Raw genomic sequence first — 24,184 nt, forward strand, 5'->3', positions numbered from 1 at the left:
TACCCCCAATGCAGTCCGAAGGCAGCTCGCATTGGCTCCAGCATGCCCACCCCCTCCCGTCAAGAATAAGCAAATCAGATAATGGGTGGAAGTGAATGCTTTAAATATAGGGGGGGGGGGGGGGGCGTCTGGAAGAAGGCGAGTAGACAGACCTTCATTAAACTTGAAAAGGCAATTGTAGCATTTTTGAAATTGCGTTTTATTGCATCATTATAAATTACTGCAAAATGTAATACTGAATTATTAATTATATACGAAAGTGATTGTATAAAATGCTCTTGTTGTTATGTATTATCTCCCACATTATTCATTCACAAAAAAGGAATGTACAACTTTTTTCAATTATAAAAATGCACTTGTAGAATAATTATATGAAACACAGAGCCATAACTTATTCAATATTAATTTATTTTCAGATCGGGATTCCGCTATGTCTACGAGATTCCAGCCTACTTCTGCATCTCGTTCATTCAAATGAGCCTTGTTCATGCAAATGAGGCTGAAAGTGGCCGTGCATGATGCCGGGTGTAAAATATGTCTTCACGGCGGGCGGCTCTTAATTCACCCACTACAAGGGCTATAAAGAGCAGCCACACAGGCGTGTTCCTTAATGTCTTTGCTGAAATAATGAGGATCTGTGCGCATATTTTAACATGCGTAATAGTCGGCTGCGAAAATGTGCTGATTTGCATAATAATTGAATGGCCTTGGCTGAGGTGCTGCTTTATTACAGCTCATCCAAGCGGGATAAATGTGCATGTGTTTCAGTGTTTGGGTGTTGAGAGTAAAAAAAAAGTTTGGGTGAGGTGAATTTGACGCAACACAAACGCACGTGAGTGTTTGATGCTTATTCTCTTTGTCACGTCCATAACTCTTCACCGCGCCCAGCATGGATACTATCATTAAAAAGCTCAAGGCCACATGCATCGCGTAATGCATGCACGTATTCACTCGTAATAATTTTCCACCATACATGCGTCACGCAGTGTGCGTAGCATCAGTTAATTTCTTTTGTCGACAATTTAATCGCAAGCGCGCACGGAACAGCCGACGTGAAGTGATGCTTTTTGGAATGTGGTTCTGCTATGAATATTGAGATCCAAAGATAATGAAACGTGTGTTTAAACGCTTACATTCGTGTGTGAAATATGGCTATGAAGAGTATACACCATGAAAAGGGAATACCGTGAGTTAAATCATGACGAATATCTGGACGCAGTGTCAATCCATCAATGTGGCTCCTGTACGCTTGCTAGGTCGAAAGAAACAGTCAAATAGCCCCAGCTAGCGGTGAACAACATTATCTCTGGGAATAAAATAAGTCACTGTACAGTCCAGTATGTACTTGGGATTTTCTCCTAATTCTAATCATTTGTGAATTAGTTTTTTTTTATTTTACGCGTCTTTACAAAAACAAATTAACGCAATTAATCCAAACTTGGTGGTCTCCAAAGATTTGCAAATTTAGTCTTAAAATTGTCATGTTTCATCCAAAGCTTCGCGTTTGACGAAAATGAACACGACTGGAATTGAGAATCGTGTTTTGGAAGAAAACTATAACGCAAAGGATATTTGGTAGGGAATAAAACACTCCCATTTGTTGGTGTCGTGATCACTAAGCGGTGTTTAACACGACCAATTCATTCTGTCACGTAAAGTTTAGGCTTTACTTAAAAATAATGCATATATCTTGATAAAAATGAAAAAAAAAAAAAAAAAAAAAAAAAAAACATTATGATAAGAAAATTATACCCCAAATGTGTTTTTTTTTGTGTAGCTTCAACTGCCACTTCCTCTGTCGTCATCACTGTGCGCATCTATGATTTCCCCCTTTCAAATCGCTCTATCAACGAAAATTTGAAACGTAAAAAGTGTACTTGTTGGATTGTAACACCGTCTTTCATGAAATGAGCGGATGATTAAAACCCCCAAACATCACCGAATGTAAGTACATTGGGAATTATTAAAAGTATCTTGTAAATTTCATCCTTGTTACGCCTGCGTGACAACTGTTGTTGTGGAAGACGCTAAGCGGCTAAATTAGCAAATATAGGTTTTTTTAATTAACTCTATGCCTGTTTTCATGCTTGTTTTTTATAGGCATAGTCCCATTCCTCTCGTATGTCATTTACGACAATGGTGTGGTAGGATCGTGCCAAGGGACACTTGTTTAACTATTATGCAGGCTGTTGGCATACAGTGAGTGTTGAGTGGTCAAGAAAATATTTTTAACGCTAATCACAGATCAAGAACATTTGCGTTTATGTAATTCGCACAAAGCAGAGTGGATAATATTACCGAATATGTACATATATTTGGACTAGTCTAGTATTTCAAGATTTACCTTTCCTTAAAACCTCAACAACAGCCCATTGTGATCAGCTTTTACTTAAAGACCAGGCAATTGGCGGTGGTTAACTACATAAGCAGTATGCACTGCACCGTTTTAGGAGGATTACATGTTGAATTATTCTGAAAGAGCTATTTGAACACTGCTTCTTCTGTTCCACAGTGAGCCAAAAGAATCAGCAAAGAGGCACCATGGGAGCCGTCTTCTCACGATGGAAGGTAAGCAAGCATTTTAATTACAGACCATTTTCCACAACATTTCACGTTCTTATGGAAAAAAAAAGCTTTCTGAGACGGCACCACTATTAACCAAAAAAAATCCCTTTGGCCATTGCAGCGACGTTGAGAAAATGGGGGAAATTGTGTGATCTATGATCTTTGACTTGTTTGCTCCTGTAGCTTGATTGCACAATGTTCATAGTTGAAACGATGTTTTATGATGAGAGTGACTCAGTTTGCATTTCATCAAGAACGTTTCTAAAAAAAATAGACATGAGTTACGTTGTCAGTGAGGGAAATGAGAAATTAATTAGCATTTCGGTTCCTCTGATTAATGGCAAAGACAACACAAAAAGACCTCAGAATCATATTTTCCAGCAGATTGCGTCCCAATGGTGGGGACGTTTCACTTTTTACGTTCCATTGTGTTCCCTCTCACAAGGCTTTAAATAGCTTGATTAAAAATATTTCTATACCATGTTGCAATGCTCTGGTACCACCTCGTCATGGTTTCTATGTTTACAAATAGTAGACGTCTCAAGAGAAGAGCAGCCAAGAGCAGCGTTTATCAGAGATAAATTTACTTATCTGCTTGATATATTTATGTACCTGCAGACAAAACCAACCTCAGTGGAACAGTTGGAGAACCTGGATAAGGTGATCGATCCTTATTGCTTTTCCTTTTGCCCACATGAGACTTGTGGAGACAAACAATCAAACGTTGTTCATTCTTAAAGCCACTTATTTTGATGAAACACATGATGCCAAAGTCTCAAAGTATCACTTTCATGACATAATGAAGATTAAAATGTCTTCAAATGATCATTAACCCCGCTCCCACCCATCTGTTCTCCCTTTGTAGGAGATAAATGAGCTGGAGGAGTTTCGAGCCAAAAACACGCGACTCCAAAAGGTCCACTACACTTCAAAGTTCAATTGTGGAGGTGGTCTTTGTTTCTATGGCCTCACAGGTATGTTTCCGTGTGCAGTTATGGGTGGGCCGACTTCTCTTCTACTCGTCGGCTTTCTACCTGCTGACCTGTCTGGTGGTCTATTGCCTCTACCTGCCTGAGAAATGGCTTCACAGATTAGCTATGGCGCTGCCTTTCTTCCTGTACCCCATGCTGTGAGTAAACGCAAAGTTCATCGTCATAAAATGTCCGCCTTGTCCTTCGAAATGAGCTTCTATCTCTTTCAGGGTCTGGTTCATCCGGAAATTACTAATTTTTCTTTTCTTGAAACGAACAGAGAGAAACAGTAAGTAAACAATTAAATGGGGTATTTTCTGTGGTATGTCACTCTTGAAAGGTGTTTCGTTCTCATGTTTTTTTTTCTTGTCAGGTGACCTTCTGGAGGAATTGAAGGTTACTAAAAAAAAGATAGTAAGTTTCCGTCAAATGTTCCTATTCACTCTTTGTTGACGTGTATCTTCTGCCACGTTTCTCTGGAATGGATTTTTCAAGAAAAGTGTTGCCCAATTGTCTGGAATTGAACTTTTCTTGCTTTGGGTTTACAGTTAGAAGAAGTGATGGAAACAGAGACATACAAAAATGCCAAACTCATCCTGGAACGCTTTGATCCAGATGGAAAGAAGAAATCAGTGGGTGCCCCCTTTTTTTTCTTATTATTTACTTTGATTACATTTGAATATGTTCTTATGTGCCCGCTGATTTTAACTATGTAGGAGCTGGAGTCAACCCCAGTGCATCCTCAGATGACTCCCAGGCCAGGGCAAGGTATCTGCCTCATGTGTTGGAGATATTGTTTAACTCATTCACTGCCAGACGATGTGCAAATATATGTCCACTCCAGTGCCAGGGTCTTTGTTATTTTCACTCAAATTTCAGGACCCACACAATATTAAGTTTGAGGACTACATAAACATTCAATGCAGTGTAAGAAACCTTAGATTCTCTTCTTTCATCAGGAAAAAATAGTTAATTCTTAAGTTATATGGGTCAGGAGTTATTTCAAATAGAAGTGGGGGGGGGCTGTTCAAAATGCTGCCCCCCGCCCCCCGTGGGAGGGAAAAACATTGCCAGAGGTCTGACCGAAGCTCTAAACACTCCCCCCAAGAAAAAAAATAAACCTGAACAAATTCGGGAATGGCACTCCGCGTCATACTTTTCAATTGAAGTATTTAATGAGTTAAAATTAACATCCTAAAAGTATAATATTGGGCCTAAGATAGAATGTATTCTACTGATAAGGCCAACACCTCCTGAGGATATATTAGAAAATCATTAGCTCTTTTATTATCTCCAAATTTCGTCAGACATTCGCCAACGTTGCATGGCCGGGAGACCCCCTGGAACCCCTGCTGCTGCGCTGATGACACCCTTGCCTGGAGGTCGCTCCTCACCGGGTCCAGGGGATACGCCTGTCGGTGAGTGAGTGAACAGCAAGTAGCTATTCACTTTTCACATGAATCACATGTGTAGCTTGACATATGCGCTACATTGCATTCGGAAAGCGCTCAGACCACTTCACATTATTTCCGGTTTGCCTGAATTGTTTCCATCGAACCCGTTGGAGCAGGTGTTCATCCAAGATTGCTGCCCAAATTTAATCAAATACAAATTGAAGTGCATTGTACTGCATGCAGTGAATGTATATTGTCATGTTTTATGTTAGCCGTGGAAGGCCAATGCTACTTAGGTGTAGTCCTGTGTTCAGCCAACGTTGCTCTTCCTCCAGAATGTGTCCTTCTCTCAGCTCCAGGCGGTCCACCCGAGAGAGGTTCCCTGTCCCCCCCTGTCCACCAAGGGGTAGTAGCCCAGAACCCTACCTCCCCTATACCTGGTTTCGGTAAGCTCAAATGACCGCCGTCAAAGCCAAAAATGAAGAGATAGTGTGTAATATCGATCTTCAGGTATGCACCCTCCTGGTCCTCCCTTGGCGAGGCCCATTTTGCCCAGGGAGAGAGGCGCTTTGGACCGAGTAGTTGAGTACTTGGTGGGAGATGGACCACAGAACAGGTATTAATCAAGAAATTAATGGACTTCTGCTTCATTCATGATCTTCATATGGACTGGTCTCAAGACCTCCACGGGAAGGGTGGGGGAGAAATAGTCAAAGTCAAGTCAAAGTCAGCTTTATTGTCAAACGTGAAATGCAGGGAAAAAAGAAAAAAATGTTTTTCTGTGTTTTAAGCAGGTGACCTTTAATTTAAGGTGGCGTCTGACCTGCATTGCCGGAAGTTTGCTCATCATGTCATGCGTGGGTGCATGTGTATATGCGTGCATGCATGGACAATGGACATGTGTTAATGGGTCGATCGAGAAATGCTGGTGGGCTTGAAAAACAGATTTTTGGGCAAAAAATGTTGAGGACTCTCCAACCTTCCATTGATTTATATCAGTACCCTGCAGGTTGTCCAACTGGTTGTGCTGTTGAGTTATCAGCTCACGTGAATGAACTCTTCTTCTCCACACCCTCAGGTACGCCCTGATTTGTCAGCAGTGCTTCTCCCACAATGGCATGGCTCTGAAAGAAGAGTTTGAATACCTCGGTATGAACAACACAATCAAATGCAACTTTTAAAGTTAAGAAAAGTTGAAATAATGGCAAAAAATATCAAACATTAACACTGTTCTTTGACAAGATCAAATAGCGCAAAGGTAGAATTTGAGTTAGCTGACCTAACCAGCTTCTGGTTTTGTTGTTATGATCATCGGCCTTGCTAGCCTTCCGCTGCGCGTATTGCTACTTCCTGAATCCTGCCCGGAAGATGCGTCCGCAGGCTCCCAGGCTTCCCGAGTACAGCTATGAGAGGAAACTGCGGTCCGAGGTGCTGTCTCCAGGACAGACACCCCACTCTGGCGCCGACACGGACAAAAGCGCACCCCCCTCTGGAGGTAAATACAATATCATAGACTCACACAAACAAAACCAAAATAACTACGTGATTCCAGTCAAAATAATCGGTGCTATTCGGCCAGTTGAAACTACCGTACGAAATTGTAAGATTACAATGGATTCACCAATAAAAGTCACTCGACAAACTAGCAGAGATTAAATTGTGAAAAATAAATAGGAAAAGAATAGTGTCTAATTTGTGAACTGGAATATTGAAGGATTGCTCAAGAGAAGTATGCGTCCGCAAAGCATTATTGCAAGTGTCATTTTGAATACATTTACGACCGCGGTGCATTTCTCTTTGTTTTAAACAAAGGTCTATTCAGGTCACCCAAGGGGTTCAACAGGCAATCCAAGGAGGTTGAAGTTGTATATTTTCTAATTTGTAGATTGTTAGTCTAATAGCATAATAATAGTAATTTTTATTTCATTGGACAATATGACTAAAAATACTAATATAGTAAAAAAAAATACTAATATAGTTGTCTTGATTCGATCACATGATCAGAAATCTTGTGATTTTTCAACTGATGTTTTTTTTTTTCATTGTCATTTTCTAAACGTTTCAATATTAAAAAACTATGAAATGAAAATACGTAAACCTCTTGCCCAATACAACATAATAGCTTAGTTTTATCACCTCCAATGTAACGTTTCAGTTCTATTCAATTAATTAATTTTCATACAATATTCATCAATAGTTCTAAAAAAATATGCACAGGTTGTTCGCCCTCAGTGAAATCTAGTCGCTCTTTGTTAAAAGTAAAAATTTACAGTTTAGCCGCACTCTCCTGCTGCATTGTGTTCACCTCTATCCATCGTCTCACTTCCTATTTTGCTTCATACTGTACAAGCTTTTAACAACAAGCGCATATGACCATCGCCAAATGCTGCGTTTCAACGCTATGATCTTGCCTCTAGCCAATGCTCCGGCGCCGTGGAGTTTGGTCCACAGTTTCCTCGTCCAGCAGAACCCTCAGAATCGAGCTCAGCAAAGTCCAGGTCCCTCCTCCCCATTCCCCTTTTCTTCCTCCTCAATACAACGTCAATTCAACTGATTTGATCTGTGATTGAACAACCAGATTGTCACGATAATGACACAGTTCATTTCATAAAGTGCTCCAATTAAGTTGAGTCATTGTTTGGTACCCATTCAGAGGATTTCATTCGTAGTGGAGGGTTGTTTGTTTGTTTATTTATTTATTTACATCAACTTCTGGCTTTTTAAAGGCTATACAATACACCATTTAATTCTGTGCACCTCCACATTTAGTATCTGCTACATAATGCTCAGTAGTCTAACACAAGAACACAGCGATTGGACGCAATGAGTCAAAATTAGTCGTTAGAAAAATATTGGATGCCTCCTGGAATTGAAATCTTCTGAAAGAGGATCAACTCTGTCATGATACAACATCTGAGGGTTTTATTATTCACGGGGGTGCTGTATTTCAACAAATAGTCGCATTTCCCCAAATAAAGAGATGAAGCTCGCCTAGTATTGAATACCTCCCTTAACCAGAGAGCTCTCGTTTTAACCCATCAGGAAAAAACAAAAGGGTCGCAAACGGAATCTCAATCCTTTGACACTTGTTGCTAACCAAACCCGCAGAGCCTCCTGAAGCACTTGTGTCGTGTTTCAACTGAGTAATCCTCAATGAATATTAAAGAAAGCCATGGGAGTATGTGACCTTGTGTCTTAAGAAATGCATTCATCTGGTTATTAACGGTGTGACAAAATATCTTTGAATCGTAAAATCAGTTTTGAAAAGATTCAATTTTTTCTTCGTAGTCCTCATTATTTATTTAGTGGAAATTTTCCACTTTCATTTTGTGTAAAGTGAATTAACGCAGTGACATGATTTACTAAGAAAAAAACACTGCCTCCATCTCACCACTATTTATGGAAATACAGTATTACTATTCTATGTACATAATTATGTATTAATCAGCTTTTGATCCAATATTTCACGTTTCAAGTCTAAAAGCAAATCATTTTCAATTTTAATCCTCCCCATGATTACCTTTTCCAAATTTGGTGTCCTTCAACTCTTTACCAGCATACTTCTTGTCTACTTACGGACCTTTCCGCCGCGGTTTCTTCTCAGATGAGCAGGAGCCGGCTGAAGGCAGCCGAGTTCCTGCAGAAATCCCACACTCTGAGAGTCAGGTCGAAGAGGAGACAGACCAAGCAGAAGAATCTGAGGAGCTGGACCAGGAAGAGGAAAATGAGGACAAGGAAGAGAGAGACAAAGACTCCCCCACTCATCCACCTCATCTGTCATAGCTGCGCAGGAAAAAGGTTTTTGCACTTACTGCCACAGACAGTAGATGCTAAATGCTAATCGGCACATGGATTATACATGTATATATATATATATATATATTTTTAATGTGCCTGTATTTATGTTCAAGTCTTTCATGAGTGAGTTGCTATTTGAAGGCAAATTGACATGGTTGAATACAATAGGATGCTCGTTGTAAAAAGTTACGCAAAGGCTATGTTAATTGTGCCGGTCCCAAGCCCGGATAAATACATAGGGTTGTGTCAGGAAGGGCATCTGACGTCAAAGCTTGGCCAAAACAAACATGCGAATCAAACCTCTGAAGATGGAGGACACTAATTGGCTGTGGCGACCCCTTGAAGGGAAAAGCCGAAAGGAAAAGGAGAATAATATATTTCATTAATTTAGTAGGCCACCCCCAAAAAGTTGTTTTTCGTCGCTCATGAAATCATTGGCCATTTAATTATTGTGATAATACAAATAATAGAGCGTATCGTCAGATAAACAATGTGAAATTTCAATTGTATTGAATCTACAAAATCATGAAATAACATGACACGTACGCAGTTATCCGTCAAGGAATAAGTCATAGAATGAATTCATTCCTTAAAAGAAAAACAGACTTTCCTCTTTTACACACATATTTTACTATTCTCCAAATGTGGTGGATCCATTTGTCTGTCAAAAATCAAACATGGCCCAAGGGCACAGATGTTTTTCCGACCCTTATTTTAAATGGTAAACGGCCTTTAGCCATCTCCCTATGTTAGCATTTTAGCATTTGACAAATGATGGTCAACTGGTGGTAGTTTGACCTGAAATATTAACTGGCATGGCATCAACTGTTGACTACAACTTTGATACATTTGGTTTTTGAAACACCAATGTATGAAATCACATCTGGAAAAAAAGACACATTTTTGCAATTGTGCTTTGACTTGTGCTGGTCATGTTTGCAAGGCTCCTTGCCCCAAGGTGGAATGGATGGTACACAATAATTTGCTCGCGTGCGCTATGAGCTACGCATGCAATAGCATAAGTAATTTGCTGCCATAGCCCAACTAAAGGGATAAAAATAAGTGGTAGAATTACTTGTCTTCGTCTCACAATGGAGAAATGGCAAATTTAGAGCAGCAAATTTATGAAAGTAAGGAAGTCGAAGAACAAAGTACGCTAGCTGCTGTAAAGGTAGCCACTGGCACACCATTTTGAAGCTATAGTAACATATGAACAAAATTATACAACACAATCACATAAGACAGAGACACTCATTCAATCGTAACCAGATTCGTTTCAAAATAAGTTTTGAATGATCTGATATTGTTCTTAATCACTTTTAGAGTAATTTGTGGCAAGACAAAATTCCCAATCACACCAGTAAAAAATATGAAGTCCGAAAACAAGGCTCTCCTGCTCACTTAGCTGTTGCTATAAAAATGAGTCTCACGTAGCCTTTGGTGTAAGATTTTTGGTTCTTATATATTTCACTTGTTTTAGAAACTGCAGACATTATTTTTGTAGCTTGTCAATTAGCTGGCTTTACGACTGCTAGTGATTATTTCTTCAGTAGATAATGATCTGGACTTTACAATAGTTGACTTCCAATTCCCATTTTATCTGCCCCTTGGTCGTTTTTTTAAGTGTTTGCCAAATGTCTTCTTGTCTCCATTTGCACTGACTTTAAAGGACAACCGACACCATTTTTTTTGTTTCCTAACTGACACCAGAAAAACGTTTTATAGCATCTAAAATACCCAAAACACGCAGGCTGATATTTTTAGTCAAATGCAAAACACCAATAAAAATTACTTAAAGTGTCCAAAATCTGCAAAAATTCAGCTGCGAATTGGGCATTTTCAGAAAGTCCCGCCCCCAGTTCGTGACGTCACGCCAAGACGTCTTGCATTACTCGAGAATCAAAACAATGGCTTCAGATTCGGAGAATATGCTTTCTTGTTACACATCCAGTTATGAATATGATTCAAATAGTTCTGAAGAGGAAAGCATACATGTTTGATTAATCGATTAAAGAATTTATTCCGTGCCATTTGAGGCAACATTGAGGGGAAATGTATCACTAAAAATGAGGCAGAAATTGGCGACCAAGCTCCGTGTGAGGAATTAATCAACCCGTTTCCGCAGGCTGATAAATTCCTTACACAGAGCTTTGTCGCCCTCATCTGCCTCTTTTTGGTGCAACACGACGTTTTCAGACCAAACAAGTACAGCAAAATGCATTGACGTGATGGAAGGACTGCTACAATGTGTCCTTTTTTCGGTCAGGGGCGTTCCTTCAGTGACGTAGGGTGAGGACTCGTCACCAACTCAAAAACAAGACTTCCGGAATATTCAGCGCAAATCTTAAACCGTAAAATATGGCTATATGCGGTGGAATCTTTGTAAAATACGCTCAGTAGAAGTCATTTGAAGCCATTTTACAAATTATGGACAGAACTTGTCCGGAGACGTCGGTTGTCCTTTAAAGGAGTCCTCCCGTATATCAATTCGAGCCGTCAATGATAGCAATGTAGCACCCAGAAAAGGCAGAAGATGGCGCCCAAGCTCTGTTGGAAATGGGCTGATTGTCTGCTGGGAATTTGTGTCAGTGAATATCAAATAGTTGTCTTGGTGCAACACACAACGATTCACCCTTGCGTTATGTATGTGTTTTCCTTCTAATTTCGCCATCAACACGGATCAATACGAAGTTTTCAGACCAAACAAAGTACCGCAAAATGCACTGTGTGTCGCTTTCTCGGTCAGGGGCGTTCCAAACGTGACGTCACGTGGCGATCGTCATCAACTTGAAAACAAGACTTTCTGAATATTCAGCGTGAGTCTAATAACGTAAAATATAGCTATAAGCGGTGGAATCTTTGTAAAATACGCCCAGTAGAAGTCATTTGAAGTGATTTTACAAATTATGGACACAACTTGTCCGGAGGCGTCGGTTGTCTTTTAAAGGACAACCGACGCCTTCTTTACCACTTTAAGTCATTTTTATTGGTGTTTTGAATTTGACTAAAAATATCAGCCTGCATGCTTTGGTTATTTTAGATGCTATGAAACGTTTTTCTGATGTCAGGAAACAAAAAATGGTGTCGGTTGTCCTTTAAGGGGTTTTAACTTGACCTTAACTAGTTGTATAGAAGCTACTGTCTGTTTGATCCTCTGCTGGACTTAAAACATATGTTTTTTTCAGCTTTAACATGACTACTGACCTTGTAATAAGTGGAATTAAAAAAATACACATATATAGTTATTACAAGTTTATTTCCACCTTGCTCATACCCACACACAATCATTTATAACAAACAATCATAAGTAAGCTCAATATGAGCTTCACTGGCAGACCAAGTTACATTAAATCAACTTGTGGCTGCACAATCAATCACGTTGCTGAAGAAAACACCCAGCAACAACGCAGCCACAAATGGATTATTGACACGTGATATATTGCTTTTCTATTATTCCAGTATGACATTGATCGTTACCTGGTTATCATACACCAATCAGTGACGGAATCAGGAACTACACAAGAAATATTTTACTGTAATCATATTGTTTTGATTTTTTTTCTGAACACGTATAGCACATAAAAAAAAATATTCATAGGTTTTTGTGGCTTTGTGAATGTCATTGATCAAAACAAATCAATACAACTTCAAGACAGGAAAAATCTGTCATGCCCATCCTCCAAAATACGGCAAATTCATAGTCTGGAAAAACAATCAAAAAGAAATCAACCCTCCCCCAAAAAAACATATTGCTGTTTTGTGTTCTCGACACAACAGGAATCGAAACGGCAATGATCATGACCCCCCCTGGCCTACCAAAATAAAACAGCTTCAAGTATGGCCAGCTTAGATTGCAAGACGCGTCATTAGCCATTAGCCTTTAGCGCTAGGATGTCCAAACTCCACCTCGGTGGCCATTTTGTGGGCCATGTTAAAAAAATGTAATACAGTAATAATAATACATTTCATTTATAAGCGCCTTTTTGTTGGCTCACATAGCCCTTTTTTTCTTAAATTAAGAAAGATATCAAAAACATTAGCACTTCTATCCTATAACTTCTAAATTAAATCAAAACTTTGATGTGAGACTGCACGCATGCTCGATCACAGCGTGTTGAGCTCAACGAGTCGACCAGCGAAGACGGCGAGTGTGCCGATGATGCACACTGACATGAAGACGCACAGCAGGATGTGATCCAGAACCATTGCCACAAACTTCCACTCCTCAGCCGCCTGCAACCATGGCAAAGATTGGTACACTCACATTGATGAGAATTGTAAATACAGTAAAGTCTCGTTATATCGATATCGGATATATCGATAGTCCCGGTTATATCGATACTATTTCTATGCACGCACGGAGAAAATTACATGCAAACAGGGTCGGATATATCGATAGTCCCGGTTATATTGATATTTTTTCGGACTCCCTTGAATATCGATATAACGACTGTACTGTACTTCATTTTAGGAAATTCTGTTTGTCTCTGGAGTCCAATTGAGTTCAGTGTGTTTTTTGCGTACATTGACATAAACCACATATTAAGTATGAGGAAGTTAAGTTTTACAATGACAGAGGACACTTGTATTTATGCGAGTAATAATTAAAATATATAAATAAGTCATTGAAATATTTGTATTACAAAAGCCTTGAAACGAGCATTCACTTGCAGTGAGCGTCTTTAGCCAGCAAATGACGCCACACACACAGCACAACAAACCGTATCAACTGTCATGCAATGGCGGGAGGTCATTCGTTCCTACATTGTTGGATTCCTCGTCCGACTTCATGGTCTCTGCAATGTATTTGACGCCTTCAATGGCGCTACGGACGTCAGGGTTCTTGATGATGGGTGACTGGTATGGGACGCTGGTCGGTGTGGGGTTACCTGAGCCATATTTGTTTTGTGTTAAGTCTCTTTTTCGATAAGTTTGAAACTTCAACATGTCCTCTGTTGCAGCAGTGTTTTAATGCACCCTTTTGTTGTGTGCTTACCTGATATGTCTGATATGTCCATGTCTGTGGGAAACAATCGCTTCTGCCGAATCTCCTGGCTGGGACGCTTCATGGTGGAGAAGAACATCATGTTGGGGATTGTTTCAATGAATACCTGGCAAGACCCACACAGCACCTGAGTCATATTTTGGCCATCACGGTGCATATTCAGATAAAACCCTGAATTCTAAACTCTAACCCAGCTTCAATCCCTTATCCTACACTAACACCTGAACGCTGTCTTGGCAGATCCTGAGTTTTTAAAACCTGACCCAACTTCAGAACTAGGGTTGCGTGTGCTGACATGAGGTTTCGGTGTTGGTATGATTTGGGCCTTTTTTTGAAAAGTGTAAGATTCCCGTGAAGGATGCCAATATGAGACACCAATACTTAAAGGGGAGGGGTGGGGTTTAATATTGTAGAAATTTAAATTTAACGTATCGTAAACATTAGTGGTATCTGTACTCCGTAACACCATCCATGAGTACTCAAGAGTGAAAACTGGTTTTTGTCTGAAAAAATGTAGGTTTGAACATCTCTATTCAAAGCTCTTGACTTGTTTCGAACCCTAACTATGGCTTCAAACCTGAAGTTTAATACCCACTTTCAGGAACCCTCATGCATACTTTGCACTATACTTTGATTCGTCTTACTTCAAGCTCTAGTCTGAAAGCCCAAGCAAGTGTAAATTTGAAGGCATCTTCGCAAATATACAGCAACCAAAATTTGATTTGAAGACGTCAAACGACATCCCACCTACCTTGCGTATCCAAGCGGGCATGGTATGCGTGCTAGGCGAGCGGTGGTGCGTGTTGATGACAATGACGGTGATGATGATGGAGGCGATGACGAACACCATGGTGAACAGCATGTACTTCCCGATGAGCGGCACCGCGCTGGACGTGGACGGAATGAGCTCCACGATGACCAGCAGAAACACGGTGAGAGACAATAAAACGGATATGGACAGTGTCATCTTCTCACCTGGGGAGAATCATCAGGGCCAGAAGGTTAAAAGAGAGACAATTTTTGGGAGCAGTGGGGGTTTGTGAAAACCTTGATTTTCTCTAAATCTTGTCATGTTTGCACATACCAGAATCCGTGGGCAGATAGAAGACCAGGCCGGTTAGGAAAGAGAAGAGCATACAGGGTATGATGACGTTGACGATGTAGTAGAGCGGCAGTCGCAGCATCAGGAAATGGTAGGTGATGTCCAGGTAAGGCTTGTCGGGACAGCATGTGTAGTAAACCCAGTGCTTCCAGCTGCGGTAGTCCTTCAGAACCCACTCTCCGGACTCCATGAAGTTACTTAAGTCTGGACGATCGCTGTCCTGCGCATGCACCGTTTATTCAAGTTGCATGCTCATTTCCAAGCATAGCATCATGCTCATGGTCACCTTTTAACTCATTCACTGCCAGACGATGTGCTAAAATGTATCCACTCCAGTGCCAGCGTTTTTGTCATTTTCACTCAAATTGCAGGACCCATAGAATATTGAGTTTTAGGACTACATCAACGTTCAATTCAGCGTAAGAAACCTTAGACTCTCTTATTTGGTCAACCAGATGTGTACTGCAAGTACCATTTTACTCATAGGCATGTATTCCTTATCCTCAGTGAGGCATGTCTAATTTTACTGCTGAGAGGTTGTGATGTATACTGGTAAAAAATCTGCTTGTTTTATTCCGGATTAAGATCAAGTACTTTATACGTGACCGACTCGTACTTAAATGCTCTCTAAAGGCAGGCTGCATTTTGGAAACATTTGTTTCATTACCGTAAATGGCGGTTAATTCCCATTCCAACTTAGAAAATAGCATTAATTTTGTAATCAGTGCGAACTGACCGGATTGATGACAACCAGCAGGCCATCGTACGTCCACGTGCCGAGCTTCATGCTGCAATTTTGCAGGTCAAAGGGAAAATGGAGGACGATAATCTCGCAGTAGCTCTTGAAGATGGCGGGCGGGTTCCACGTGATATCGCCGGTGTATTCCAGCAGTACTTTGGTCTCGTGAATGATAGCGAAATCGCCATCGGCACTAGAAACGATGATGGGAGGCACAAAGTAAGACTGGATGGATTTAATTTGGATATTAACAAAGCCGAGGCGTATTTTGCAAAAATAACGCACCCTTTATTAAAATATTTATAATTGTCTGTACCAAAGCGGTGCTGTGTAACTTTTTAATGGGAAAAAATCCCAAAAGCCATGAATAGAGGTGATGACACAATACTTAGCAAGGCTTGCAATTGTTTGTATTTTTCAGTATTTGATCTTTTATATTTAATGTCGACTAGCAACATTCCCGTACGAGCCCACTTGAAGACACACAAAGTGACGTTGTATAAAAACAAATATGGGAAGTTGATGACCGTTTTCAGTGGAAAAACAAACAAACGTGACTAACAAACTATGACTCAGTGGGGTTTGGCTCTACTTCAAAAATGTGTTTACTTGTTGTAAAGCACCAAGTCGGGCTTCCAAATATCCATGGAAGGGATTCGGATCTTCCTGATGCCACCGTATTCATCTGGGTTCCATTTCAGGTTCAAGTCCGTCCATTGCTGTGCATCACAGTGCAAAAAGGTTTATCATAAAAGCTTTGCGAGTAGCAACAGAATTCCTTATTCTGGTTATTGATGAACCTGTAATTTAAATTTCTCGGTCTAAAATGTTAGTCAGTAAAACTGATGACTGTCATTGTAAAATTAAATAAAAAATATGGGAAACAATAGTTACCATTGAATGACTATTCTCACCATCGTCAACTTTTTTTTGGAAAGAAATGTGCTTGCTTACTTGTCTGAGACGAACATTGCTGGTCACAATCTGGTTGACTTCATCCTGAAGGACATAAAAGGAAATTACTTCGATTTGTGTTCAATCAATTTTGCTTCTAATTGGACGTGGGCGTCGGACTGGACAAAAAAAAATATCCTGTGGAAATTAAAATAATTTATGCAATAGTGTCATCATGGAGTGATACCCCTTTCTAACAGAATTGGAGAATATGATGTTAATTCAGATCCAAAATACATTTACAACAAGATAAGGACTCAATTACAATAACATGTAGTTTCCAAATTTTGAGGCAAAGTTGGGGGTGTCTTTGCTTACCACTTCGATGAGCTGGATGAGTTGTAGTCCCACAGTGACCACCACCGCTTCACTGAAATGGTTGACTGGGCGCACCACCTTGTTGTATCCGTTGAACAAATAATTCACCAGACGCGTCTCGTCCTCCGAGCACCACGCCCGACCTGCGACACAAATGAGTGATATGGCCATGAAAGAAAAATTCTGAATATACATTTTTAATCCAGTATTTTTTTCTCATTAGCTCACATTTCCTTTCCTTTACATAACTGCTGTCAAAGGCAAGGCCCGTGGGCCAAATTTGGCACCCCATAGCATTTTATTCGGCCCGCAAAAGCAAATCAAGCATTGTCAACATCCATGATGCTAAAGCCTGAATCAAAATTTCAAATTGTCCCATGTAAACTACAATAAGTCGTTATTTTTTACTTCAGATTTGAAAACTAGTTATTCATTAATTTGTTGTGCGCTCTATATGTAATGTGTGGGCCGGATAAAACATTCTAATGGCTTCCCCAAATTCATATCGCCCCCCCGAGAGGAAACCGTAACTACAATGTGGCCCGCGGCAAAAAATGAGTTTGACACCCTTGGATGCCACTTTGAAGTTTCATCACACATTCTTTAGGACTCAAGTTATAGCGCCCAACTCAGACCCAACGAATATTCAAGTCCCGTCATATGCTGAGCAAACGGCTTCACTGTCTTGCCTTGGAGGTATGCAAAAAAAACTCAAACATTGGCCATGATGCTACAAAGTTGAAGATACTCGTTCTTCAGCCCGCCATGCTGTCTGCTTTTGATGTGGCTGCCTACTGAAATAGAAAAGGGGGCGTGTCCCATCATGCATTTGCAGCTGTCAGTCAACAGCCGGGCATGGCTCCACTCACGTGTCCGGACTGAGCCCAAATAAAACGGCACATGGAGATTTTCCTGACACTGAGCTTCCTGGTAATTGAGGTGTTGTCAAATTGCCCCCCCCTCCGCTGCCTGACATGATAACGGGAATCATGTCAGACGTTGTTTGCTAGTGAGCAGAATTAAGTAAAAAACAATTCCATTAAAAATAATGTTATATTTTTGAGGAGCAATAGAATTCTCCAGCCCTGGCCCAGATTGCAAATTGTAGAGTACGATTCATTCATTGTACCTTTTCATCCACCAGGAATATTATCTCGCGATTGTACACAATGGCCAATAGCACATCATCTCATTTAAAGTGCACACCATACCTCAAAAGCAAATGGTGTTGTCTAATTTATCTAGATCATTCCACATATAGCATGTTAAAACTCAATAAAAACACTCAAAAACAACACACTGGGGTTCTTTCCACTTTTGACAATAGTTGATTCCCCTCTGTCTCATTTCAGTAAAAATAAAACAGTCTACAACAATTTTGTGAGATGCATTATCACGATGAAAAATAGCATAGTGTAATAATACACATTTGGGTAGAATAGGAATATATTTTTCCATTAAACACAATTTATTTTATGTCGAAATAAACAATAACTTCTCTTCTCTTGTGAGGGGTGTGTGTAACTGCTCAGTCCTCCCCTCTCTGCTTAGCTGAGGAGGAGCAAAAGAAGCGACGGGCCTCTCTCATCATTAACAGCTTATTGAGTGAACCTGCCAGTCATGTTGCGACAAGATGCTGCCTGCCTAGAAATCATCTCAGGAGAAAAAAAACGCTCATTTCCAGTGATAGATTGTTGTAGCGGCTCTTGAAATTTTGACTTTTTAAACACCCGCTAAAGCGGTAATCGACCCATGCCAAGTGATGAAGTGATACCTTCACAGACTTGAAAAAGCCTGCTTGGATAATTCCAATGTGGGATTTGAGATTGCCTTCAGGTTATTTTATTAAATCATTTTACTCATCTTTTCTCCTGATTTTCATTGATCCCACTGCAATATATTAAGTATGGCAACACCATGACAGTACTTAGGTATACTATAATATAGCGGTACAACTTTATTGGACCATAAAACAACCTTCAAATTAATTAACAGACATTCTTCAGAGAATGTCTACATAATTCAGAATAGTGAAATAGATTAGCAATTACACATTTAAGCACCCATTTGTAATGATATATTGGATCATAATAGTTATTGATTACTACATGAAAGAGCCTGCAGGGGGATGTCACCGAGAACTATCAATGGCCTAATCTCGCTATTTGATGTACGAGCTGGTAATGGCTGGCTAGTAAATATTGTTTGGAGCGTGCGACTGGCCGGTAATAAAATATAAAGGCAGACTGGTGATTGAGCAACTTTTATGGCGTCTTTATCCACTCGTTGGTTGCAGGTGACACCCGACTTCCACACGTCACACAGTCCACCGCGCGCACCGCGAATCGGAAAATGTGGATGTTATTAATTACACTCGCAGGGAAAAGGGCTTGCCTTGATCGCTGAAGGCATTTGATTAATACCCGGGGATGACACGATAAAGGGAGGGTAACCGCGGAAGTGCCATTTGGAATTTGTATAAAATTGTGGGGCCGGCCCATTGGACTATAGCGCTGCGATTTACTGGCAACCGCTTCAGGGTGTCCCCCACCGACTACCTGAAGATAGTTGGGATAGGCTCCACCATGTCCCGCGATCTATTTGAGGAAAATGTATATTTCATTCATTCATTCATTCATTCATTCATTCATTCATTCATTCATTCATTCATTCATTCATTCATTCATTTTTTTTTAATTTAACCCTAAACCCAAATGAACACTAATCTCAGTTGTCCTAACCTCCCCAAAGCCACTTCAACCGATGGTCCTAACTCCAACCTCACCCACTTGATCCAGAGACCACCCCTGAATCCCTCCGTTTTAGGGGCCTCATTATGAGGAGGGCCGACTCATGATGGAAACACGGGCGCACGCACACACGGGCGTGCACGATTTCCACAATTTAGGACTACAGATCTCTGTGTTTGTTTTCAAAAACACTGTGTTGTGTATTTTGAAATGACTTTACTGTTTTTTTCCAACCAATATCCGTCAACTTCATTTTCACAGTTAATTTCTGTTAAAACATGATAAAGTGACGTCAAACACTGCACGACCCTTTTTATTACGTACGTATTTAGTGATGAGGACTTTTAAAATTCACAGCTTTAAATCTGAAAGTCCCCGCATCCTTGTCGAAAGTGACTCAACGTCTGCCCTTTTCCGGCTTGTGAATCAGCGTGCGGCAGAGGACACCTGCTGCCACGAAGAAATGCCTCAAACACGAACATGGATAAGAATGCTGACAACGCGGAGCTGTCGTTTTTCAGGAGTCTCAAGGACGCCCAGGGGGAGACTCGTGCAGAAAACAACAGGTTCAGCCCCACCCTGCTGAATGAAACATATGCTTGCATATCTAAAAGGGAATTCTGACCAATTAGCAGGCACGAGGAGCCGTGACTTCACCTTAATTTGTTTTTTTTGTGGGTCGGCTAATTCACGAATTTGCTTGTATTTTATTTTTGCTTTAATGTGTGCAAAAACCTAGTTTGGCTGCTTTGGTGTCATTGAACGCAACAAGCAACAATTTGGTAGGCAGTTAACAGTTCATCAAAAAAGAGCTCCAAGCTGTTAATTGCCATTACAACTTGGTGTTTACCGTCAAGCTAAACATAAAACTGAGGCAATTGCAAATTGTATTTACGTTTAACTCCTCTGGCTCAATGCCAATGACTAATGGGAAATTGCAGAAGGGTTCATAAACATATCATTTACTATGCAGTGTTCTAAACTCCTGAAATGGCTGATAATTGACCACAAAAATTGAGCAAAATATTTAAATGAACAAATCCACCAGCTTCTATTTTTTTTATCCTCTACAAAGTAAATAAATTAATCACATAGTTTACAGTGATGTAGAATACTGCAGTTGTGAAAGTTTTTGTTTGTATCTGCATGACTGTGTAATACTGCCCCCTACTAGCACACAACAGTATTGACATTATCATGATGCACTCTTTGCTTTACAATCTATTAACTTCTCATTTTAAAAAAACTGTATAGTGATGTGGAAACCGTGTTTGCCCCTTTCCTTATTTATCACACGCAAAGGTTTGAGTTAATCAAATTATAATGTCACATATCGATTACCCGAGGAAATACAAATTGCAGTTTCTAAATATGTACTAGTAATTAAATTTATTCAGGCACAAAAAAAGCAACATGTCCCTACGTGACAGCAACATTGGAGGGCTTTGAGACCACACTCCACACTATTAACTCATTCCACAATCAAAAACTAAAATACTTTCAAATGGAATTGGTTGTTTAATACTGTACATACTTATCCGTCAAGCTCATGACTGAGTTGTTTAAAATGTGAAAAATACCTAAAAATATCCAATATATGGTACGTTCATTGCTGGTTTTGTCATTTGACCTGACTTGTTTTAAGCGCCTGTGATGGCTCCATGCCCTGCTTGGACGGCAGATTGACATTTTACATGTTCACTCATGGACTCACCAGCCATTGCGCCGAGGATCCATACCAGCAGCGTGTCAAACGTTGACAGCTTCATATCTCCTCCACGTTAGTCACGAAAGAAAGCAAAGATGAGATAAGAGGGCGAGCGGAACAATTGGCTCCCGTCGGCCTCCACGAGATTTCGAGTAGCAGCAGAAGGACTCGGATGGCTTTGCAGGCGAGGCATGAGAAGCCAAGAAGGCAGCTCTGGTTACTCAGGGCAAGAGTCCATTCTGTCTACTCCCTGCAATACCCCCCACCCCTTTTCCCCCGACCACCAGGACAGTCTCCACACCACTCAGCATGCATGGAGACAGCTGAGAGTGTGCGCATATGTGTTCTCAGGTTCATATTAGGGTTTCAAACCACAGTTAAGTTTTTAAAGTTCCTTTTTTAAAACAGGATTAGGAGTTTGAATTAGTGCTTTTAAGACAAGGTTACAATTTAAAATGATGTTTTAGGCTAGGTTTAGGGTTTTAAAGTATGACAGCAAGTTAATGGTTAAGATTTGAAGAAATCACTTGGGTTTCAAGCAAAGATTCACTTTTCGACAAAGGTTTATAGGTTTCAAATTGCGGTTTTGTTTGAAGCCATCTTAAGGACAAATCAGGGCTTGTGTCTCAAAATTGGCTTTTAAATCGTATTTACCAAGTACCATTTAAAATTGCTTTGTTTCCAAACAAGTTTTTAAAAAATAGGTTCAAGACAAGATTTACATTTCCAACAAGGCTTCAGGTGTCAGGCAATTAATGACTTTCAAAATGTGGTTTCCAGCAAGCATACGGTTTTGAAATTCTGGTTTCAGGCTAATGTGATGAATCCCAAGTTTTCTTTTCAAACCAGGGATTTGATATTTGTTTCAAAGTCGGGTTTAAAGGCGTGGTTGCGATTACCGATTAGGGTTTCAAATCGGGGTTAGGTTTCCAAACAAGGAGTAGGGTTTCAAATTCAGTGTGCCAATTGAACGACGTGAACATTTCTAGCATGTGACTTCATTTTGTTATTTGTGTTGATCTCATCCCACAGAACAACGCACATGCCACACATGATGTGGGCTGCAGAGACTGGGCAACACAGACAGACAGACAGACGGACAGACAGACAGACAGGCAGAAAGACCAACTGATGGATGACAGACATGGAGGCCGAAAGGAGGACAGCTGAAGGCTCTCATTGCAGGAATGGGAGGTATGTACGCATACACACACTTGCACTGTGGTAGAAAAGCGAACATTGAACAACCACTCAGAGTCACTTTGTTGCCTGTGTACAGTATGTGCTGCGTTTAAAAATAACATTGGGATCATTTCACTCAATAGATGATGGATGGATACTTCATTCTTCCCGTGAGTGGAGAATGAAAATATATGAACCCTGTGGGCTGTATATTTTTATTTAGCTCACTTGCCTTTTTTGTAAACATTTTAGTTACTGTATGTGGGAATTCAAATGTGATAACATTTGCAGAGGGGGTGTGGATTTTTGTCTGATTTTGTAGTTTCCAACTTTAGTTCGATAAATGAGTCATTGATATGCTGTTACATCCAATTGTGGCTCTTTGTGCCTTAGTGGCTATTTTTGAGCAATTGAACTGATAGAAAATGTCGACTTCCATTTTATTTATTAGATTGAATCATACAATTTGGATACAATTGGTTAAATACGAGAATCAACTCTTGACAAATGTAGCTTATGTTTCCAACTAAATTACTTGATAATGCAATCGATTTTTGATCAAGGGATCACTTTTGCGTTAAAATCTTCTGGAAGATGCTTTCACCTCCTGCACTCCAATTGAGCGGAAGGACAACCGTATACGCAAGTGCGCCTTATATGTGAAGTAACATCGAGCCACAACAGGTCTCGCAAATACTTTCAGCAGCTACCGATGCCGATTTCCCCCTCTAGAAGAAGTGGTGTGTAACCCCAGCCTCTACTGTAGCACCTTATAATGTGGTGTGCTTTATATTTTGAGAGCTTTTATGTATTTATATATTATATTTGGAAAACCGTTTTCATTCAATAAAGGTGCACCTTTTGTCTGGAAAAAAAATGTAAATACACCATTCATTGGGCGTATGCCTTATACTCCGGTGCGCCTTATACACTGGAAATTCCAGTATTTTTTTTATGTGGTACTGACAGAATGTAAATATATTTTTAAAATGTCGTTTTATGGCCTGTACATTTTGCAAACAAACATACATTTCAAGAGATATTATTTTTTTTTTAACGTGTATGGTTATTTTATACCCAAGACCCCAACTGATGTTTGTTGAAATTCTTTATGGAGCATAAACAATTGACATGCTGTCTGTATGTTACAAAAAATGGCCACAGACAAGATTCTAGCTAATATTGAACTATATTTATTTATATCCCCAGCTAAAGAGCTAGTTACTAACCCAACAATACGAGCCCGTCATAACTAATTCCGACTAATGATGCTGGTGTAAAATGACAATCGTAGTTATTTCGTTTGTCGTTGTTGTTTTTCCAATAAATTCATCCCCAAAGATTCACCATGTCAGTTCGACCGTGGCCACTAGATGACAGTGCAGCACTGTGAAAAAAAATGCTGTCAGTATACAACCGCCAGTCCTCTGGAGCATCCTTTTTGGAACTGGACTTTCAGTGGGAATTGACCTGATTTACTTCATCCTTTAATAATCCCATCCCTAGAATGGAAACCCTCAATTTTCATGTGACAGATGAAGTGAAAAGGTTGTGCTTCAACAGAACAATCAGAGGAAGGAAAAATAAGATTTGATAAATTTGAAATGTTCATAGCTGAAGATGTCGCCCAGTTACTAATAACATTGAAGTTACTCCTGATTGTGAATTCCCTGAGCAGATAAAATTGACCTAGCAATT

General features: G+C 40.1%; 2 protein-coding genes across 4 annotated transcripts; one reads left to right on the plus strand and one right to left on the minus strand.

The window, feature by feature from the left end:
• Positions 1-1,804: 1,804 nt before the first annotated feature.
• lnpk (lunapark, ER junction formation factor) lies at positions 1,805-10,383 on the plus strand. Of its 3 annotated transcripts, none has more exons than XM_089011604.1 (16): positions 1,805-1,944; positions 2,513-2,568; positions 3,184-3,225; positions 3,431-3,481; positions 3,558-3,694; positions 3,767-3,825; positions 3,910-3,950; positions 4,085-4,168; positions 4,253-4,304; positions 4,844-4,954; positions 5,266-5,376; positions 5,441-5,546; positions 6,009-6,079; positions 6,255-6,425; positions 7,348-7,428; positions 8,535-10,383. In XM_089011604.1, exons 2-16 carry the CDS (start codon positions 2,542-2,544, stop codon positions 8,711-8,713), a joined length of 1,323 nt encoding a protein of 440 aa, XP_088867730.1. In that variant the 5' UTR covers positions 1,805-1,944; positions 2,513-2,541; the 3' UTR covers positions 8,714-10,383. The 3 variants fall into 3 exon arrangements, with proteins under 3 accessions (XP_088867730.1, XP_088867731.1, XP_088867733.1); XM_089011605.1 differs by having other exon boundaries at positions 5,284-5,376; XM_089011607.1 differs by lacking the exon at positions 7,348-7,428.
• Positions 10,384-11,965: 1,582 nt separating this feature from the next.
• Positions 11,966-21,553, minus strand: LOC148889286 (acetylcholine receptor subunit alpha-like). The gene is made up of 10 exons (XM_089011603.1): positions 21,311-21,553; positions 16,847-16,989; positions 16,529-16,573; positions 16,184-16,293; positions 15,572-15,767; positions 14,818-15,055; positions 14,485-14,708; positions 13,725-13,839; positions 13,493-13,617; positions 11,966-12,961 (listed from the first exon to the last, which is right to left on the minus strand). The coding sequence occupies exons 1-10, from the start codon at positions 21,363-21,365 to the stop codon at positions 12,833-12,835; spliced, it is 1,380 nt and encodes a 459-aa protein (XP_088867729.1). The 5' UTR covers positions 21,366-21,553; the 3' UTR covers positions 11,966-12,832.
• Between the last annotated feature and the right edge of the window lie 2,631 nt (positions 21,554-24,184).

The sequence above is a fragment of the Hippocampus bargibanti genome, linkage group LG13 (genome assembly GCF_051943395.1).
Source record: "Hippocampus bargibanti isolate YZ-2025 linkage group LG13, ASM5194339v1, whole genome shotgun sequence".
NCBI classification, from domain to species: domain Eukaryota; kingdom Metazoa; phylum Chordata; class Actinopteri; order Syngnathiformes; family Syngnathidae; genus Hippocampus; species Hippocampus bargibanti.